We start from the raw sequence: 20,269 nt of genomic DNA on the forward strand, positions 1-20,269 counted from the left end.
AGCAGGGTCAAGACTTGAGTTTTGAAAAAAAAAAAAAAGACTTGAGTGAACAAATTGCTAGACAACATCTGTCAGGTGTCACAAGCCACAGCGGTCCAGATATACTGATCCACCTATTTCAAGCCCTTTAAACTCACACCAGTTCCATAGGAGCTTGGGCACATAAAAGCAGTATTTTTTTTTAAAATGCCTAGTAAATTGATTAGAAAGATATTATGGTGAACCTGTCTGTATCTTCACCTTTTTCTATAGCTGAGTCTTTCCATGCCAGTTCTTTAGATATTCCATTCCAAAGAACCCAAGTTACTGGACAATGTGTTATCATGAATTTTAGGCTCAAAAAACACGTTTACTTGCAAAGGAAGCAGCTTCCTCAGCACTCTCACTTTAGTGCTCAGTGCCAGGGCTTACTTAGATCTTCCTCCACCTATGCATCACTGCCCTTTCTGCCACCAAACCTCATTCTATTCCAGCAACAATGCCTCCCTGGTGCCTGGAAAACCCACCTGGTATACTAAAATGCTATGCAACACCAAATGGCTTCTTCCCCAATACTGCTCAACAATAGAAATTCCTCAAGAATAAGCTTCATGTTATGTTGGTATCTATGTGTAGTGGGTGGTTGCAATTTTTTTTTCTTCTTTTAATGTGAGGCAAACCACCTCCAACCCCATTGGGACTTGTTCCTGTCTCTTTCAAGTGTGAAATATAAATCATGTTTTTATGATTTTTGTAAATCTGGACTTTTTACACCTTGTTTTTTGTAAGCAGAAGTTTCTTATTAAAAGAATAAAATGGCTATCTTTGTTGTGTGATCTTTATTTCAAATATTTGTTATAACACCATTATTATTCCTTGGAACAAGAACAAAGATCACCTAAACAGAAACTTAGGAACTATATACAGAACTTTATAGAACAGAGGCAACACTTAGGCAGAGGATGAATGTTGACCAGAGAATGGAATTCAGCTGGGGAAGGTGAATGTGCCCTCTGAATCCAACTTCAGCTGCCATCAGGGAATACCTTGTGCCAGTCACAGATTGTAGGCTGTTTTTGGAAGGTTTGGGTGCAGCACAGGAATTCCATTTGTCTGCAATAAGATGATAGGACAACAGGTAGCATTAGAAATGGAAAACCGGTTAAGAAAGATTTTCAGATCTTTTGAACATCTAGCAACACTTGGAAAAGCTAAGGATTTTACATCGTCTCTCTACTACATTTCAAGAGGTGATGTAAATTATTGCTTCTCCTAACCTCTAGGGCTGCTAAGATAGGCAGAGAGGTGGTTAAGTGCTCACCTACTTGGCTAAACCCCTGGCTGAGGTGCCATTAGGTCAATATCACTCAAGTTCCGGGCCAGCCAAACTCCCGCTGCAAAGAGTCCCAAATTCAGGATCAAGTTCCTGGAGAGAATATATTTCATTAACTCTATGGTCACTAAGTCACCTGTATGGCTAAAAAAATACTACGGGAAAAATCTACCCATTAGCCGAGGCTATTGCCCAATACCCACATAGGGATCTAGGGTTCACTTCTGTTCCTAAAAAGAGCAAGTTCAATTGCAAAGGCCAATTAGACACTCGTCACTGAAAAGCCTAGTGTGTGATGTCGCTTGTTCCCCGTCCCCCCGGTCAGGGTGACATTCTTTAATAGCCACGTGACAGATCGACTATGCCACATGGGAATCCTCCCGGTCAAGGACCGCAGGAAAGAACACCCAGGGTTACTTGGAGCTACTAAGTTGGCAATGTACAAAAACGGACGCCAACCTCGCCGGGAGGAGAAAATACAGGTATACACGGGCGAGAGGGACCAAGCGCCCCAGGCTCGGTTACCTCCGGAAATCATTCCTATCGGTGGCAAAGCGGTAGACTCCCCGGAGCCAGTCTCCTACGTTGTCCGGAATTTCGGGGGCTTCATTTGCAGAGCTGGTAGCGCTCACCGGAACCCCACTGGAAGCCATCAATACTTTCGATCCCTGCACTGCACTTGCAAGACGTACCTCACTAGCGCCGGCGAACACGCAACTTCCGGCCTGGAGCTTCCGCCCACCGGTAGAGGGCGCTGTCGCTTCAGCTTTCCTAAGTGCCGAAGGCCAACCCCCGGCTGCGCTTCCGCAAGCGGGGAGGGGAGGAATATGTACAGCTCAACTCCTTGCCCTTCCTCTGGTCCCATCAGGCTTCCGGCTCCGCAGCCCGTCACCATCACACGTGCTAAGTAATCATTCCGCTGGCTCAGGATTAGGGTGCTGGAGATAGGAGCTAGTTTAGCAGGGGGAACGTAGCCTTGGGGAATGCAATTCCCCAAGAAAATTTCTACAAAAGACAGAAGAGTGTAGTGTTGAAGGGACGCACTCCAAATTTGTCATCTCGCTGCCTACGCAGGCAGCAATCCTGATTAAATTCAGTCTAGGATTTTATAGAGGAAAGCCTATTTCTCTCCCCTTAAGGATGCCGCCCTTCCAACATCCCAGTCTCGGCTACGCCACTAGCAAATAGTGCAATGCCTCCTGGAGGTGTCGCTGTCCTCTGCCAGAAAGCTTCCGAGGGTCCTCCTGGGCCGGGGAAGACGCTGGCCTAAGAAAAAGCCTTCGGGTTCCGAGTTAGAAGAAGAGGAGCAGTTGGGGCAGGGGCTGGGATCACGGGGCGTTTCCAGGCGGCCTTGCTCCCGCCCCCTCTGGGTTTCCAGGCTGGAGCTGGCGGTTGCGGCGGGAAATTCTGCTCCGGAGGTGAACACGGCGTCTAACGAGATGCTGTCCCTTCCTCCAGTTGGGTCTGGGTTTGCCTCCCCTGTTGCGGACCGGGTCAGAAATACCCATTTCAGAGCCCAAAGTCCCTCTGCACAAAGCCTGGTGCAGCGACCCACTGAAGCTAGTCAGGGTTGGGCGCAGCCTCCTGCCCCGCCCCAGGCCGTGCGCGCAGCCGCCGCCGCGAGTCCTCCCCAGGGGCCCCCGCCTCTCCCTGCTCTGTCCACCAGCCGGCGGCCGCGTCCCCCGCCCGGGAGCGAGTCCGGCGCCGCAGCCCCGACCGCGGCGCAGGGTGGGTTCGGGAGGCCCTTGGAGCGCTCCGGCCAGGGACGCGCGGTGAGAGCTGCGGGCCCCGAGGCTCGGGTCTGGGGGTTGCGGTGGGAGGAAGGGGGCACTACTGGAGGAATGGGACGGCGTGGAACTGGGGCGAGGGTCCCGCCCGGGAGAACCTCCTCTTCGGCCCAGCCCAAGCCGCCACCCACTCGCGCTTTGATCTGCACCTTCTCTTCCCTTACCAAGGGACGCCCGCCCTTCCAGTGTCCCTGCCGGGCTCAAGCCCGCATCCGAGTAGCGGCTCTCAAAGCAACTGGGGCAGTAGGGGCTGCCCCCCGGCAGGGCATAACGCCTCCCGCGGAGGGGCCCAGCGCAGCCCTGGCAGCAGAAGTGATTCTCGTGCCAGCGTCGTCCCTCTGCCTCTGTGCAGCACTGGGTGAAGATCAGCTGGGAGAGGGAGAGGGGAATAGCCCATTCATTCATTCACCCATTTATTCATCCAATAGCCACGCCTTATACCTAGTTAACGCTAAAGCACGTCCACAGACATTTCCATTTGATCTACTTCGTCACTCTTGGACGCATGTGGGCTAATTAGCTTAGCCAAGATCCCCAGAGCTAGCAGGTGGCAGAGTCAGAACTTCGACCCTGGGCTCCTGGACTCCCAACTCAGGGCTGGGCCCTGCCTCTTATGCTGACATTCGGGTCTTTCTAGCATGATTAAGCACAGCATTGAGCATGGCACATGCTGAGATGAACATCCAAGAGTCCCTGCTCCAGAGAAATTCTTTTGAGTCCAAAAATTTTGAGGGACTCTGCTTGTGATGGGGGCGGGCACAGATAAAGGCAGTGGGTCTCACATGGCCAGAGCTCAAGTGAAAACCCCTGTTGAGGTGGTCTGGCTGGTTCCTAGTTCTCCCTATCCCACACCCTGCAATACTGGGTCAGGCTGTAGGCCATAAGGGTGTCTGTTTGTCTGTCCCCTTACACCCAGTTATGCTGGGCCCTGAGCAGTATCCCCCTCTTGTCCCTCCCCTCAGTGTTATACCTGGTCACAAGCTGGGCAGCGTGGCCACAGCAACTCTGCATGATGACAACCACAGTAGAGATGCCCATCGTGATAGAAGTAGATGAGGTTTACCAGGGCCTGGCCACAGGCCTGGCAAGCAAAGCAAGGCCGGTGCCAGCAGCGCTGCTCGCCTGCCCGGGCTGCGAACACACCGTCCTCTCCAGGCTTCAGCTGCTCCCTGCACTGCCGGGTGGGGGCACTGGGCCAGTCACCGTCACGGTCTGAACCATGCTTCTAGCTTTCCTCCTGGCTCTTCCATTTAATCCCAACCTAACTATTGTTTCATGCCCTGGCAGACCCACCCCTCTGTAGTCTCCGCCAAGAACTCACAGACTTGGTTTCCCTTTGTCCCTAAAGTTTGCCTGTCCCTAAGCCCTGTCTCCCCATGAAAATCCCAGAAACTAGCCCCTTCTGTAGAAGTGAGAGGGCAAAGAGTGGAGAAAGGAAAAGGATTGGGGAAGGGGGACTACATACTTTCTCACAGGTGTTTCCTTCAAGCTTGGGAGGTACCAGGCGGGCCACCCCTTGTCCCAGGGCCTTCTGCTTCCGCTGGGCACAGAAGAGCCGCAGCTCAGCCAGCTCCTCCTCCCCAAGGACCAGGCAGTAGCGTTCCTGCTGAAACAGGCCTCCACTATGACAGGGACGGATCCAGCAGGCAAGACTGAGATTTGAGTAGAGAATTCCAGAAGGCTTAGCTGCTGAGTATGAGAAAGGTAGAACCTCAGGAAATAACAACATAGATGTACTGAGAAGAGGGAAAGTGTACAGGAAAGTCCACCACCGTCTCACCCTGTTCTCCACCGGAAAGGTCATAACTCAGGGCCTGACAGCCCCATACCACTTAGCCCTGTCACCACATACCTAGGTCTTTGCTCCCAATGAGCTAGACCTCAGCATCATTTCCTGTTCTTGGTGTTTTGTCTATTTCATATGCTTCTGTCTTGCCTCCCAATTGAACTGTAAGCCTTTAGGCTGGGCACATGTAGGGCCTCAATAAATACTAAACAACCATGCTCTCTACATTTGTACATTCCATTATTGGTTTCAAAAATTGTTCATGTCCATTTTCTCATTTGCTTTTGAACTAAGCATTGTGGAAGACATGGCAGATGTTATTGCATCCATTATGTAGATGGGAAACTCAGGCTGTGGGGAACAACTTCCCTCGGATAGTAGAAGAGCTTTACTTCCCACAGCAAGTAAGGGGGGAGAGAAAGGAGAGAGGCAAGCAGAAGGGGAGGTGGAGAAAGAAGACTCACATCACTGTCCTGTGGAGAGAGCTGCTGCAGGAGGGTCTGAAGCCCAGGCCAGCTGGGGACATGATTGGTGTCCCTGTGAGGTATGCCCAAGCTCAGAAGTGCAGGACTCTGAGGGAAAACAGCAAAAGGGGAAGAATGGAGCTAGGTTTTTTCCTTTCCCCCTTTTCTTTCCTCCTCATTGCCATCTCCTCCAAAATTGAGAGCAGCTTCTAAGCAAACCCCTTCCACTAGGATATTCCTTCCAGATCCTCACTGTGCATGATGACAGCAAATCACTTCGCATCTGTGATCTGTCTTTAGGGAACCCCCAAAAGCTTCCCTTCTTGTACACGAAGCTACCTGCTTCATTCCTTGAGGCCAGAGCCCTTGGGTTTGCTTTGACTACCCAGACCCCTTAGGAGAAGTATATATTCATGTGAATGAGTTTATCCATGTCCTGAAGGGTTGTGGAGATGGGAATTCCTGAAAAGGGAAAAGGGCCCCAAGAAGTTAAGCACAAGAGAAACTGCCTACCAGTTGATAGAAAGGGGAGGAGGTCCAAAGGACAGAGAGCATGTTGGTCTCAGGAAGGGCAGTACTCTTACCACCTGAGCAGAGGTATCCTCAGGGTCTTCTGGCAAGTGGCCTGAGTCGTCTGAGTTGGCTGAGGGACCTAACTCACTGGAGATGGGACTGTTCTCTTGGTGGAGCCAGCCAGAGTTCAGCACTGACATTGGTGGCAAGGTCTGCCCCAAAATAATAAGAGCACCTCCATTGATTGGGTCCTTATAGTGTGCTAGGCAGAGTTGAGTGCTTTACAGGTATTATCTCACTCAATCTTGCCAACAACTAGGTGACTTAGGTGGTATTTTTGTCCCCACTTTACATATGGCCAAGCAGAGGATTGGGGAGCATGAATGGTACATACAAGGTCAAACAGCTGGTAAGTGGCAGAGCCAGATCTCAAGGCCAGGCCTTTCATCTTGAGTTTCTGAAGTTCAAATTCTGGAGTCTCCCAAGATTGGGATGGATGGGAAAAGAGGTCCACTGCGGGAGGAGAGGGCATTATGCCTTTCTGGTGAGCCCATGGGCACCTCAATACAACCTGAATTCTCCCCGTTTCTCCGTAAACTCACGTCCCGCTCAGCTCATCTAGTCTAGAAGCTCTGTAGGACAGGAAAATTTTGTGCTTCTATTTATAGCAGCAATTTATCTCTTCTTTTTTTCTTTATTTTTCTTTTGCAGTGCTGGGGATTGAACCCAGGGCCTTGCCCATGCTAGGGAAATGCTCTACCATTGAGCTACAATCCTCAGCCCCCATGGCAGCAATTTCATTGGATAATCTTAGTGCATTTTTTTAGCTTTCCTTAGCAAGTCCTGATGTGACCTCAGTATCTTGGTGGTGGAGTGAAACCACTAAAGTATAGTAAAGATGGGCCCTGCCTTCCAGGAACTCATAGGTTAGTGGTGAAACCAGACCAAGTGGTACTAGAACTCTGGGCTGATCACACACACTGGGGAAAACATTACCATTACCAGAGCAGCCAGTGTGCAGTGGTACATGCCTGTATCCCAGCTATTCAGAAGGCTAATGCAGGAGAAACAAGTTCAAGGACAGCCTTGGCAACTTAGCAAGACCCTGTCTCAAAATAAAAAATAAAAAGGGGTGGAGATGTAGCTCAGTGGTAAAGTGCCCCTGAGTTCAATGGGGGTGGGGGTGGGATTACCAAAGCCAATTTTTTTGTTTACTCTGTGCAGGGGACAATTTTAGGATTTTACATAGATCCATTCCCACAATAATCCTATAAAACAATTTCTATTATCCCATTTTACAGGTGAAACAAACTTTAATATGTCCACTAGAAAGCTAAAAGAAGCTTTAGGAGATGGCCTCAGAGCTGGGTGGATTCTAACAGCAGTTGGGCATAGGAGGGCAAATATAAAATCTCTGGCCTCTGTAAGTCCCGACTTTAGGGTTGGGCCTGGGTTTGGATCATAACAGTTATCAGTGCTTCCCAGGCCCGAGCCCTCCTCAGCCCCTGCATCAAATGTCCTGCACCACCCTTCCCTTCTTTCTGGCTCCACACCCTCCTGTTTCCTTCCTGTTGTCCTCACAGGTTTCCTGTGGAAGGTAGCCAGGATGGGCTGTTCACACTGGGGACCAAGAGTAGCAACTTCCCCTAACAGAACTGACCCTGCTCTAGACAGCAAGAAGGGGGCCTATGGGGCCCCAGAAGGGGATTTGTACTTTTTTCTACGTTAGCTGTAGTTTAGCACTGAATTGTCCGACAGAAACAACGCTCTTAAATCCATCCTTAGCCCCTCACCCTTCCTCCCCTCTACCCAGGGCGGCCTAACTTCACCTCCACCTACCACCGGACCCCACCTTACTAACACGCTGGATTCTTTCCATATTTCCCCTTCTCTCCCCAGTTGAGAGACGGGATTGAACACTCTCTCCTGCCTCCCCGCAGGTGAAACCACGCTTAGGGAGTATAGACATCCCCAACCCCCGCCTGCCCAGAAGGGCAGAGCCCCACAGGCTCTAGGGATTGAAGAGTCGGAGGGAAGGGAAGGTTTACCCGGACAGTTGGAGGGAAAGGGAGGAGAGTGTCGGGTTCCGCCAAGTGCCCTCTTAAAAGATCCCAAAGTTTTTCTAGGACTTTACAGGCCCACCCGCAGGGAGGGGATATGGCATGGTGTGGTTTGCAAGTAAGTTCGGGCTCCTTGTCTGGCTGGTAGCTTAGGGAAGGGGACCGTTACTCCGCTGGGGCCTCACCGCAGCCTCCGCCGGTGTCCGCGCAGTTCTGGACAGACCCGCCGTCCGGTCCCGCACCCAGCCCTGCCCCGAGGCCTCGGCGCCCGCCTATGCCCGCGGGTTGGGGCGGCCCTCCCTGCCCCTGGTCCCCAGCGGCCCCCGCCCACCACGTCCCGACTGGTGGACAGGGGCGACGAGGGGAGGGGGCTCGTGCTGCAGACCTAAGAAAAGCATTCGTGGGCTCTCGGGGTGGAAACGGTGGAGACTGTCCTGGCCCTGCCAAACATGGGCTTTGCGCCGGGAACCCGCCCCAGGTTCTCTGCCCCGCGCAGAAAGGAAGCGCCCTGCGGAGTCCGCAGCCCCTGCCCCCCGGCGGGTCTCAGGTCGCCGCAGACCCTCCCTCTGGCTCAGCCCCGCCCCTCTCCGTGTGCTTTCCCCGGTTCCCTTCCCTTAGTCTCCGCTGCTCCCCCGCTGTTTTCCCTCTCCTCAGCCCGCCTCTAGGGCCCCACGTCCTGCCCTTCTCCCTTTGGTTTCCCACTGACCCTCTCCCTTATCATTCGTGTTCCAGACTGTCTCTTTAGCCCCGCCTCCGCTTCAGGCCCCGCCCCGCTCCCGCCAGAGTTCCCAGCGGCTGGCCGGGAGCGCCCTCTGGCGTCTGCGCATGCTCCCTGTTCCCGACTGCAAAGTCCTCCAAAGGGACCTTCTAGGCTGTGCGCCGGTCGCCCCCGCTCGGGTCCGCCCGCCCGCAGCGTCTCGTTGGTGCTGCAGGTGACCTCCGACCCCGCGGCCGCGGGGCGGGGCGGGGAGGCCTTAGCTCCGGGCGGGCGGCGGCTACTGCAGCGGGACCCGGGAGCGGGGGCCCGGCGCCGCCCGGGCCGCGGGGTGATGTGAGTCGGGGCGCGGCGGGGCGGGGACGAGGCGGCTCTACTGAGGCCGCGTCGCGCCGCGCCGCAGTCTCCGCTCCCTCCAAAGGAAGCCCGGGGCGGGCGGGCGGTGGAGCCCCCAGGGCTGGGGCGGGAATCCAGGCACGACGCGGGGCCCGACCTCCCCATTCCTTGTGGGTCCCTAGGAAAAAACCTCTGACAACCCCTGCAGCCAAATCAGCCTCTTACTCCTCAAGCCCCACCCTCTCTCCCTCCCCCGTCACACCTTCGAATCTTCTGTAGCCCTCAGAACCCCCTCGCTCACTCTACGAATCCCCTGAAATGCGCACAGACCCACCGTTCTGAATGTCTCCAAATGCTTCCACCTCCCAGAAATTCTTCAAATCGAGTTTTCATATCTTCAGTTTTCTTTGCACCATGCCCAAATCCAAAATTCCTGCCCATGTCCCCCCTTCGCATGCATGCATTGCAGTGACCATAACCCCCTCTAACACCTGTCCCCACTCCATACCTGTCCTAGACGGAAGCCCCCTCTCCCTTTCATCCTGCTCGATGGGTTCTCTCCCCTCAATGGGTTATCTGATGATATGTCCGGACATCATCAGATGGAAAAGATGGAGACAGAAAAAGCACAACCCTTCCCCCACTTGCACCCTGTAGTTCTTGGTTTCACACACAATCTCCACTTCCTCTTGGTAGCTTAAGCCCAGTGTTTTCCCGGGAATCTGTCTTTAGGCCGTGCACATCTCCTTTGGCCTGCTTCCTCCTTCCTCCTTCCAGAGAATAAACCATACCAAGAAGTGGGTTGGGGTCTTTATACCTAAGAGTTGTGCAAAGATGCAGGACATTGGTTCCCTGGGAAAAACTGTTTTTCCAGAGCAGGAGGGTGGTATTTTGAGGGTCTTCAGAGTCCTAGTTTGTTGACTTTTCTACCTAGGGTTCAGATGCTCTCAAATTTGGCTTATTAATATTCATGTTAAAATTGGACTTTTCAGAGTTTGGGGAACAGAAAGTCTGACCAGCTTCAAAATGTGTGCTCGAAGAAGCCTGTCCTGGAAGAGGAAACTGTCCATTTTAGTGATGTTGGTCTTACATACTGACCTCTAGAAGTTATTGAAGCTATAAGTTCCACAGTTTTCTAATGTTTCCCCTTAAAACTAAGGCCTTGGGAGGAAGTTGGAGATGGGGTATTGGAGAATTGACAGTCTCCCAGATACTTGGTAGCAACAAAACAGACAGAGTAGGATATTGGTTTACTGAATCTTAAGCCAGTGCTCTTTCTGGTACATCATAGTGTACTTTTAAGAAAGCTCTTTGTAGAGTTCAAATTCTCTGCAAAGGCCTTGTTTTGGGTGTTGCTTGTAATAGCACTGACGGGAGCATCTAAATCTTGAGTCTTGGAAGATCTTGGGCTGTCTCAGACTTCAAACTGATGCTAGAGGAGTCTCTCCCTCTCTGAGCCTATGGGACTTAGAATGTGTGGTCCCATGATCTTATTTTCTTCATAGGTGTTTCTGTCCCATTAGGACCTAGACAGATGTCCAGGTGGAATGGACTGACAGGTCAGTTCCATTCACAGTTGGAGGTGAGAATAGAAGTTTTCCATTAATCTGTGGTCTCTGTTTCCTATGCTAGGTGAGCCCCAGGTGTGTCCCAGAGGCATCCAGGTGTCTTCTCTGCAGGCTGTTTGCCATGACACCCCATCAAGGACGGGGTGAATAAAGTGGGAATCCTTCCCCATGCCCCTCCCATGGTCAGCTCCCCGATGGCCTGGGTGAGGTAAGAACTGCAAATGGGAATCAGTTTCCTGGAGTTTCCCAGGTTGGGAGGAATGGAGAGTATAGATCACCAGGTTGTTCAAGGCTTTGCACATCCTGCAGTTCTCGAAGGATAGCTGATCCTACCACTCATTCCCGGAGCAAATTGTAACCTCTTAAAACTTCAAGATAGAGTTGGTCCATGTGTTTCTTATTCCCTTAGGTCTCTGAAGCCTGGTGGCATCTTCTCTATCCTAGGCATAGGCCTCACTATTGTGATACATTATCCAAGTGCCAGAATCCTGGAGGGAAAAGCCAAATAGTAAGGCCTCTGGTGTCCCCTTTGGTCAGTGGGAGCAAATCCAGCATTTTGTTTTTGTTTTGCAGTGCTGGAGATGGACCCTAGGGCATAGTGCAGGCAGAGCACACACCACCACTGAACTGCAGCCCCAGAATTTTTTAAAATGGAGAAATACCCTATCAATGTTATAAAAATTGTGCTGTTTAAAACCTTTAGTCTTTCAAATGTATCTTTATGATTGTAATGTCACAATTTATTTGAAGAAAACACCCTAAGAAAATTTTCAGATGGATATTGGGATGGTAGTGAAGGAGGAAAGAACTTGGATGAAGTAGAAGAGGTAAGGTAAAAAAGAAGGTGGAAAAGAAGAGAGGTACAGGCCAAAGTATCTGGTATTCCCAAGTGACAGTGTCTTTGCTGAATCTGAATGAGGGCCGTGGGTTGGCACCCTACTCCTGAGATAGGTCACTTCTGGGCCCCTATCACATCTGTGCTTTTCCTCCAGCCCAGGTCTTCCTTCCCTACCATTCCATGGGTCAAAATCCTACATACTTCTCAAGGTGCAGACTGAATGTTGTACTTCTGAAAAGCTCTCTCCACCCCCTTCCCCCTGCCACCACCATTAGCATGAATCCTTAACACATTCTAACTCGAATTAATGTTTATCCAGAGTCTATCTAGCCCTGGATTAAGAGTGAATTCTTTGAGGTCTGTGTCATACAGTCTCTTGAACTGAGTAGGTGATCACAGTGAGGTGGTTCTACCCAAGTTCCCCAGAGTAGGGCTTTTTGAAGCTGCTGCTGGTGACCTGCTTATGTTTTATATTTTTCTCTAGGGTGGGCTGGCTGCTCTGACACCATGGGGAGCTGCTGTAGCTGCCTGAACAGAGACAGCGTCCCAGACAACCACCCTACCAAGTTCAAGGTACCCAGAGCTGTCTCCTCCCTTGAGTTCCTAATGGCCTCTTGGGCTCAGTCCCCATGCAGTTGCGTCACCTCAGCCTCTCTGTGGAAAGTGATATGGCCCCTGAGGTCATGGGCTTATGCCTTCTCCCACTCACAGCCTCTAAGGTGGCCTGAGAAAAAAAGGCCCAGGCCACTGCCATTTTTCACTCCTCTTGATACTATTAAGAATAAATGTTCATGACAGGCGTCGAGGTACATGCCTGTAATCCCAGCAATTCGGGAGGCTGAGACAGGAGGATTGCAAGTTCAAGGCTAGCCTCAGCAACTTAGCAAGGCCATAAAGCAACTTAGTGAGACCCTGTCTCAAAATAAAAAATAAAAGAGCTGGGGATATGCCCAGTGGTTAAGCACCTCTGGGTTCAAGCCCTGGTACAAAAAGAAAAAAAAACTAGAGCAACAAAGATGAACCACTCTGATAACTTTGAAATAAGTATTTGTGTTTTTCAAGTTCTATTATTTTGAGAAAAATAATAGGCGAATGATGATAATACTCAATATTATTGATACTATTTGTAGTGATATTTAATATGTAATGTTAATGATAACATTATATAATAAGCTCTAGGTTATGATTTCCCATCTATTTTAATGCACCTTTGACAACTTCATTGAAAATATTTGCAGAATTGGAAACTTGAGACTTATGGGTTTAGGTAGTGCTTAGCACATGGTAAGCCCTTTATCAGTTTGCTGTTTGCCTTTTGAAGCTAAAGTCAGACCCCCTGGGACCATGGCCCCCCGACCTCTTCCTGCAGGGAGCGCCTCCTCCCTACACTGGGACATGCTGGGACATGTTGAGGCATGTTTCTCTGCCCACCAGAGGAGGGAGCCTTCAGCAAGGTCACACAGTTGGGGAAATAGAGGCAGCATGTGTTTCTTCTGCTTTGGACTTGATATTCTGAATGTCTTAAGAATTGGAATTTACAGTTTGACCCTTTCCTTATTAATGCCTGGCTTTTGGATACCAAGCCATAGACCATCCAGGATCATTTAACATTGGTCATCTAACTACTGACCTTGGGAGTCAACTACTTCCCTCTTCCCTCTCTGTCTGGATGACATAACTGAGTCCCATAGAGGAGGGCGTTGCCCAGATAATTGCCATGGGTCATGGCCCTGCTTTGTACATCCCCACTGACTGTGGCATTCAGACATTGGCTGGGGTGGAGTCAGGTAACACCCTTAAGTCTCCCAACTTCTGCATGGAACTACCCGTCTGGTGGCTCAGGGTCCACAGCACACTCTTACTGGACTCACTCATTGACCTTTCTGTTCCCTCCCCTCCAGGTGACCAATGTGGATGATGAGGGGGTGGAGCTGGGCTCAGGGGTGATGGAGTTGACACAGAGTGAGCTGGTGCTGCATCTGCAGCGGAGAGAGGCTGTCCGCTGGCCCTACCTCTGCCTGCGACGCTATGGCTATGACTCCAACCTCTTCTCCTTTGAGAGTGGCCGCAGATGTCAGACAGGCCAGGGTGAGTACCAGTCCTGCCCGATCCTCCAGGACAGGGGCTTGAAGATGCTGCACCAGAGACTGTTGGGAAGTTTGTTGTGGAATTTGAGAATGGTCTTTAACATTTAGCCATCAGACTTGGCAGTTGTTGTCTAAAGAGGGGAAGGATCTTAGCCAAAATACACTGCAGAACTATGTGAACTTCCAGTACTATTTCTTCGGTTATTGAATTTCCATTTTCATTCAGGTCCTTTTGTAAGAACATTTGTTGCACTGCCTATGAGAAAGAGTCAGTGCTCCTAGATCAGAGCCTTCCTAGTAAAAGCAAATGACTCTCCCCTCTGTTACTCCAGTTATAAGGATCCTTCTTGCCTTCTAAGTAGGAACAGTTTTTTTCTAAGCTTCCAGGTCATACCTTCTCGACCCTATAAGTAATAAAGGACAGGTCAGTTAGGAGACTGGCTTCTCTGGGTGTGAGTGGCTTGGGAATGATATCTGGGGAGTCAGTACACTTGGGTCTCTAATGAACATATTAACCCTCAAGAGGTTCACCTGTAAGCAGTGGAGTGTGATGTATTCTCTCTTCCCTCTCTCCCTGCAGTCAGAGACCAGGAGGTGAGAGACCATGAGGTCAAGGTTAGAGCCAACCCTGACCCTTTGAAGGAGTGTCATGGTCTGGGTTTTTGTATAGGATCCATACATAAATGTTGCAAAGAGTCCTACATGAGATTTTGTTAAATGCAGGTTGGGATTATGACTTCAGAAATGGGATGATCAGGCTTCTCCACTGAGGTGACCAACAAGACAGTGAATTTGTGAGGTCATGTTTGCTGGAGGAGCCTTCCCCTCCGTGGACCTCACCCCAGGAGCTCAGAGGCCTCAGAGGCAGGCAATACTGAGTAAGCAGAGGAAGGGATGGGAGAGGTTTCCTTACTCCTAGTGAGGTCTGCTCTGCACTTGGCATCCCAGAGAGACTATCCTAACCCTCAACACAGGGTTCTTCCAAAACTCCAGGCCTTCCCAGTCTTTTTGAACGCTTATTTGTCTCGCCAGAATAGCCTGTTTTCTTCCCCTCTCTCCTTCCCATTTCATTCCTGCAAATCATGGTTGTCCTATACTATGCCTTGTATTAACAGTGATATCATAATATAGTAGTAATTATTGTCCATCTCCCAGCCTGATTGTATTTGTCTGTTTTGGATATGTATATACACACACACCCCAAGTAGCCTCCCTCTAGTCTTAGGTCCCACTGTTGCAGAATCCAGGCTGGTCCAACACCAAGGTGATCTCTACTCCCTGAGCCCTGGGTGCTTAACTCAGTCCTGCTGCTCTCTGGACAGAGTTGTTGTGTTGGACTTGGTAGGGCTGTGAGGCCGGCTGCATCTGGGAGCCACACAACTGCCTTGCCAGATATGCCTTTAGCTCTGCAGCTGTGCCCCTCTTTTCTCCCCTCCCTCCTTCATTCCTTCATAGATAATGTGGGTATGGGCCGCAGGATACCTTGGGCCCAGCCCCTCCAGTAGCCCTGAAGTTCTAGAGTGCACCTGGGAAGAATGATGGCAGTAAGGAGAGGTATTCCAGCTCTCTGCAGGCCTGGAACTAGAGTTCGGGAACTTTCACTGCACTTGGTGTATCTGTGGAACTCGTCAACCCTGGGGTTAAAGGTGTCTTTGCTTCTTCTTCTCCTTCTCCAGGGATATTTGCATTCAAGTGTTCTCGGGCTGAGGAAATCTTCAATCTCCTTCAGGAGCTGATGCAGTGCAACAGCATCAATGTTCTTGAAGAGCCAGTCATCATTACCCGCAATAGCCACCCCACTGAACTTGATCTCCCTCGGGCCCCCCAGCAGCCCAATGGTGAGGAGACCCCCATCCTGGGACACCAATGTGCACACACACAAGCATGGGCCCAGGGAAGCACGAGACTGGGAGGAATGAGTCAGGCTGACTGGTTGGGGGACAGCTGGGTGAGCTAGCTTTTCAGGACAGTCGTCCATCATTAGAACCACCCTTGAGGATGGATAAGTCCTGGGCTGGACCAATCAGGTGACTCAAGCTGAGACTGTGGAGTACTGGGCCTTTTATTGACTAATGGTTGAAGAACAGACAGGAAGACTTTGGGTTTCCATGGAAACGGCAGTCTGGAGCTTTTTGTTTCCTTCCGTCTGTCTGCTGGGTCACACATATACCCTTCCTGGCTGCCACTGCGGGCATCTCTAGCAGTGACTCTTCTGGGGATCCTCATCGCTTCTGCTTTTAGTCACTGAGTCTGGACCACACACCTGCTTGCTTCATCCTCCCTGACCTGACCTTCATGAAGGACAGAAAGGATAAAAACAGTCTGTTTTGGAGGAGCTTCTTGGAGCTTCCTAGCAGAGCTAGAATGAGGCCAAGGGGAAGTGCAGGGGCGACAAGTGTGGCATAGGTGGTTCAGGAAAGGCTGTAATGGAGAAAGTGGGAGGTCAACTTTGGGCTGAGCTCTGAGGGGCAGGGCAGGTTTGAGGAGCAGAGAGAAGGCGAAGGGCAGTGCTGGCTGCCAGTCCAGTGGAGTGATCCCTCCCATGGAGGAGTCCTGGGACATAGCCCATGTGCAGTTGCAAGTGGCTGTCAAGTGGTTTAAGTACCCCTCACCTGGGCTTGCCTCCCCTGGGCCCAGCTCTAGGCTACACTGTCTCCAGCTTCTCCAATGGCTTTCCTGGCTGCCCTGGAGAGGGCCCACGCTTCTCCGTTCCCCGGCGGCCATCAACAAGCAGCCTGCGACACTCTTCACTTGGGGAAGAGTCCACCCATGCCCTCATTGCCCCCGATGAGCAGGTGAGCATGCAACTGGCCAGTCCCTGCCCTGTTGGTCTGGGTGGGGACAGGAGATAGGAAATATGGTCACCTCCTCCCAGGAAGGATCATGGGAAGGGGGATAAATTGATGGTGTCCCTTCCTGTCCCCACAAGGGAGGCGGTGTTTGGAAGGTTTGGAGGATGAGGGGAGAGGAGACTCCAGCCCTGTTTCCCTGTGCCTCTCTTCTCTGGTCCCATCTGTTCTGTCCTCTCCTTCCGCCTGATCTTGGACTCTCCCGTCTCTCACTTGAACTCTTTCCCCGCAGTCCCACACCTATGTCAACACACCTGCCAGTGAAGACGACCACCGCAGGCGCCGACACTGCCTGCAGCCTCTGCCTGAGGGCCGGGCACCCTTCCCCTCACAGGCCCAGGGCCCCGACCAGCGGGACCCGCAGGTGTTCTTGCAGCCGGGCCAGGTGAAGTTTGTGCTGGGCCCCACTCCTGCTCGGCGGCACACGATGAAGTGCCAGGGTCTCTGCCCCAGCCTGCATGACCCTCCCCACCACAACAATAACAACGAGGGTTCTTCAGAGTGCCCAGCCCAGCCCAAATGCACCTACGAGAATGTCAGCGGGGGGCTGCGGAGAAGCAGTGGCTGGAGACTGAGCCCGGAGGAGCCAGGCTGGAGTGGCCTGGCCCACCGCAGGGCTGCCCTGCTGCACTATGAGAACCTGCCCCCGCTGCCCCCCGTGTGGGAGAGCCAAGCCCAGCAGCTGGGTGGGGAGGCCGGGGACGATGGGGACTCAAGGGATGGGCTCACACCCTCCTCCAACGGCTTCCCTGAGGGTGAGGAGGACGAGACCCCACTGCAGAAGCCCACCAGCACCCGGGCTGCCTCCCGCAGCCACAGCAGCTTCCCTGTGCCACTGACCCGCCGCCGTGGCTCCCCGAGGGTCTTCAACTTTGATTTCCGCCGGCCAGGCCCCGAACCCCCAAGGCAGCTCAACTACATCCAGGTGGAGCTCAAGGGCTGGGGCGGGGACCGCTCCAAGGGGCCCCAGAACTCCTCAGTACCCCAAACCCCAGTGCCCATCACCCACCCTGCCCGCAGCTCAGACTCCTATGCCGTGATTGACCTCAAGAAGACTGTGGCCATGTCCAACCTGCAGAGGGCTCTGCCCCGGGACGACGGCACTGCCAGGAAGACCCGGCACAACAGCACTGACCTGCCTCTGTAGATGGCCCGTCCTCCACCCATGCCCACCACGGTCTGGCCTCCGTCTCACTCCCGTCCTCTGACCAACCCAGCCTGGGCTCAGGGATGCTTGACAGAAGGCACTGAGGTGGAACCAGAAACTTCCCAGAGCAGGCTGGAGTCCCCACAGATGTCAGCCACCCAGTCTTCTGGTCCCCGAGCTGGGGAGAGGAGAGGGCGACTGGGCAAGGAGGGAGGGAGCCGCAGCGTGAATGGTGAAGGGTCCCGTGATCGCCTTTCACACCTCCCTGCCGTCCATTTGTCTCGTCTGCCAGCTGTCTGTGTGTGTTTTTTTTGGTTGGAATTTTGAAACATTTTGTACCTGTTGATTTTATTTATCAGTTTATTTTTCTATTTATTGTTTTAAATGTAATTTAACATATTTATTATTAATATAATTATTTTTAAATTCTGGCTTGGGTAATAACTTTTTGTGGAATCTTTTCTGGCATGGGCTGGGATGGACGTGGGCAGGCCTGATGGGGTAGGGGCTTCATTCTGGGAAGTTTGGGGTGGTTGTGGTTTTTGTATCATGTCTGTGATCATCTCTTTTTCTTTAAGAAGCCCTGGCCCAGAGCTTTCGGTTGGCAGAAGCAGACGCTTTGTTAAAGTGACAGGATGTCTGGGACCCTAAGTGCAGGAAGGTGACCTGTGAGGAAGACTGCTCATTAAGACTCTGACCTCTGAGGCTGGTGGTGGCTGGGCAAGTGTGGCAGGGGTTGAGAGACAGGGGGGACGCTGTTCTCTGGACACATTTGTCCCTTAGGTGGGCCCTGGGACTTCTTAACCACCCCCAGCACAGCTGAGCCTAGTCCAGAACCTTTAAACAGGACCTTGACTGAAAGCCCAGGAACAGCAGAAGGAAAGTAAGTGCGATGTGTAACTAGGTATCTGACAGGCAGAGGCTTCCCCAGAGAGCCGCCCAGGGTGCCCTGCGGAGGGCCTCCGCCTTACGTCAGAGTCCTCGCAGAGGCACCAGGGGAGCCCTGCCTGGCCGGGATTGGATACCGGGCCTGCCCAGCACCGTCCTGTGGCAGGAACCCCTTCTCTCCTCAGGCTATTCTTTTGGCTTCCTCTTACTGAGACCTCCCTACTTCCAAGGTGCCATTTCTAAACCTCCGTACAGTTAATCTAAAGGAACTCCAGTTTCTGTGAAAAGCCACTCAGACCCAGGTGAAGAGTGAAAATGGGTTTGACCAAGACTTAGGGACAGCCCTGTGTCTGGTCACTGTCCTGTGGAGTGAGCAGACCCAGCCTCTTCCTCGTGGAAGTGATGGGCCAGGTGGGGCTATCCCTCCATTTCCTTCCCCTCCTGCTGTCCGGAACACTCCTGCTTGGGCCTCTTCCTGGTGGTTCTCCCCTGTGTGGGGAACGGACTGATCAGACCTTGGGTGTCACTTGCTGTCAGTGAAATGGGCAAGGAGAACTGGCCACAGCAGGATTGTGAGAGTCCCTTCAGGTGGAGTCTGGCAGGGGCCAATCGGGCAGCTGGGGCAACTCTCCTTCCTTTCCATCCTTTTGATCCCTGAACTGGGAGGATCATCCATTGCAGGCCAGATTCACTGTGCCTTTCCACCTGCTGTAGGGCAGTGCTGCTCTCTGCAGCTTCCCCGATGGTTCAACTCTGCTCTTCAGGTATGAATGAACATTTACCCCTGTTCCTCCTGTGACCTGGATGGTGACCACACACAGGAGAGCTGAGGCAGGGCTCAGGTATGGCCATGCCAGGACCAGGTCTAGGGGTCCTAGGCATGTTTGTAAGCCATGGGTCTGTGTAGGCTCCTCCTTACTTGTGGACAGACACTGTCATGGGTAAATGGGCTGACTTAAGAGACCAGGTTGTGGCCCTGACTAGGCCACTCTCTCTGCTGTCTTAAGCATTTGGTTACCTCAAGTGGGCCTCAGTTTTTGTACCTGGAATACAAGGAACTGGTGTGAAGTAGCTAATGAGAAGAGGAACGCCACACCACTTTGAAAGTGAACAACCAGCCAGGCTCAGTGGTGTAATCCTAATGGCTCAGGAGGCTGAGAGAGGAGGATCTCAAATTCAAGGCCAAACTTAGTGAGGCTCTGTCTCAGAATGAAAGAAAGAAAAAAGGAAGGAAGGAAGGGTGGTGATACAGCTCAGTAGTAAATCACTCCTGGGTTAAATCTCCAGTACCAAAAAAAGAAAAGAAAGAAAAAAAGAAAGTGGACAGACACATCCAGCTATATTAAAAATCCAGCTGTTGCTGAGGAAAACACCAGCAGTCCCAACTCTTGAGACCCCCTCCCCGACACTTTTTGGGCTCACTGCTGTTCCACTGTGGAGGACTCAGGGACCATTATCCTCATCCTTGAGCTCCAGAGCCTGGTCTGTCCCCTAGGGGTCCCCTCAAACCTAGTCATCATTGTCGGATCATTGTTGAACATATTTCTGGGGCTTGGGGGGAGTCCAAGAGACAGGTCCCCAGAATTGGCTTCTAGCAGTGTGCCCCCAACCCTCCCTGTGCCTTCCCCTGGTCGTGCCTCTGACCCTGGAGGTCTACGGTAGGAATTTTCCTTTCAGCGGGAGGGCGGGCTGTGAGTGAACCGCTTTCCTGGCGGCAAGGGGCGGATGGGCGCGATGCCCCTGTGTTTGAGGCCTGCCGACATCAGGGCGTGTCGCTCAGATGGAATCAGACATCATGGTCCAAAGATCGCCACCAACATCGGTGCGTGTTTGCTGAGTGCTCCCTTCTCCTCTTTAGAAACAGGCCCTGCCCACCCCCTGGGCTGCCCTCAGGAAGGGACAGGATCCGGCATCCTGTC

The 20,269-nt window shown here is 52.2% G+C and overlaps 3 protein-coding genes across 5 annotated transcripts; 1 reads left to right on the top strand and 2 right to left on the bottom strand.

The window, feature by feature from the left end:
- Positions 1-1,304: 1,304 nt before the first annotated feature.
- Tomm6 (translocase of outer mitochondrial membrane 6) lies at positions 1,305-1,998 on the bottom strand. The gene is made up of 2 exons (XM_047557516.1): positions 1,838-1,998; positions 1,305-1,405 (listed from the first exon to the last, which is right to left on the bottom strand). The coding sequence occupies exons 1-2, from the start codon at positions 1,963-1,965 to the stop codon at positions 1,309-1,311; spliced, it is 225 nt and encodes a 74-aa protein (XP_047413472.1). The 5' UTR covers positions 1,966-1,998; the 3' UTR covers positions 1,305-1,308.
- Positions 1,999-2,173: 175 nt separating this feature from the next.
- On the bottom strand, positions 2,174-6,967 carry Prickle4 (prickle planar cell polarity protein 4). Its single transcript, XM_047557517.1, has 7 exons — positions 6,257-6,967; positions 5,934-6,074; positions 5,350-5,457; positions 4,565-4,702; positions 4,070-4,273; positions 3,264-3,468; positions 2,174-2,791 (listed from the first exon to the last, which is right to left on the bottom strand). The coding sequence occupies exons 1-7, from the start codon at positions 6,392-6,394 to the stop codon at positions 2,490-2,492; spliced, it is 1,236 nt and encodes a 411-aa protein (XP_047413473.1). The 5' UTR covers positions 6,395-6,967; the 3' UTR covers positions 2,174-2,489.
- Positions 2,918-17,860, top strand: Frs3 (fibroblast growth factor receptor substrate 3). 3 transcript variants are annotated; one of them, XM_047557514.1, is made up of 7 exons: positions 2,918-3,084; positions 10,606-10,749; positions 11,864-11,952; positions 13,281-13,467; positions 15,143-15,304; positions 16,104-16,261; positions 16,548-17,859. In XM_047557514.1, the coding sequence occupies exons 3-7, from the start codon at positions 11,887-11,889 to the stop codon at positions 17,460-17,462; spliced, it is 1,488 nt and encodes a 495-aa protein (XP_047413470.1). In that variant the 5' UTR covers positions 2,918-3,084; positions 10,606-10,749; positions 11,864-11,886; the 3' UTR covers positions 17,463-17,859. The 3 variants fall into 3 exon arrangements, with proteins under 3 accessions (XP_047413470.1, XP_047413469.1, XP_047413471.1); XM_047557513.1 differs by lacking the exon at positions 2,918-3,084 and adding an exon at positions 8,851-8,973; XM_047557515.1 differs by lacking the exons at positions 2,918-3,084; positions 10,606-10,749; positions 11,864-11,952; positions 13,281-13,467 and adding an exon at positions 14,257-14,344 and having other exon boundaries at positions 16,548-17,860.
- The last annotated feature ends 2,409 nt before the right edge of the window (positions 17,861-20,269 follow it).

This window comes from Sciurus carolinensis, chromosome 7 (assembly GCF_902686445.1).
Source record: "Sciurus carolinensis chromosome 7, mSciCar1.2, whole genome shotgun sequence".
Taxonomy (NCBI): Eukaryota; Metazoa; Chordata; class Mammalia; order Rodentia; family Sciuridae; genus Sciurus; species Sciurus carolinensis.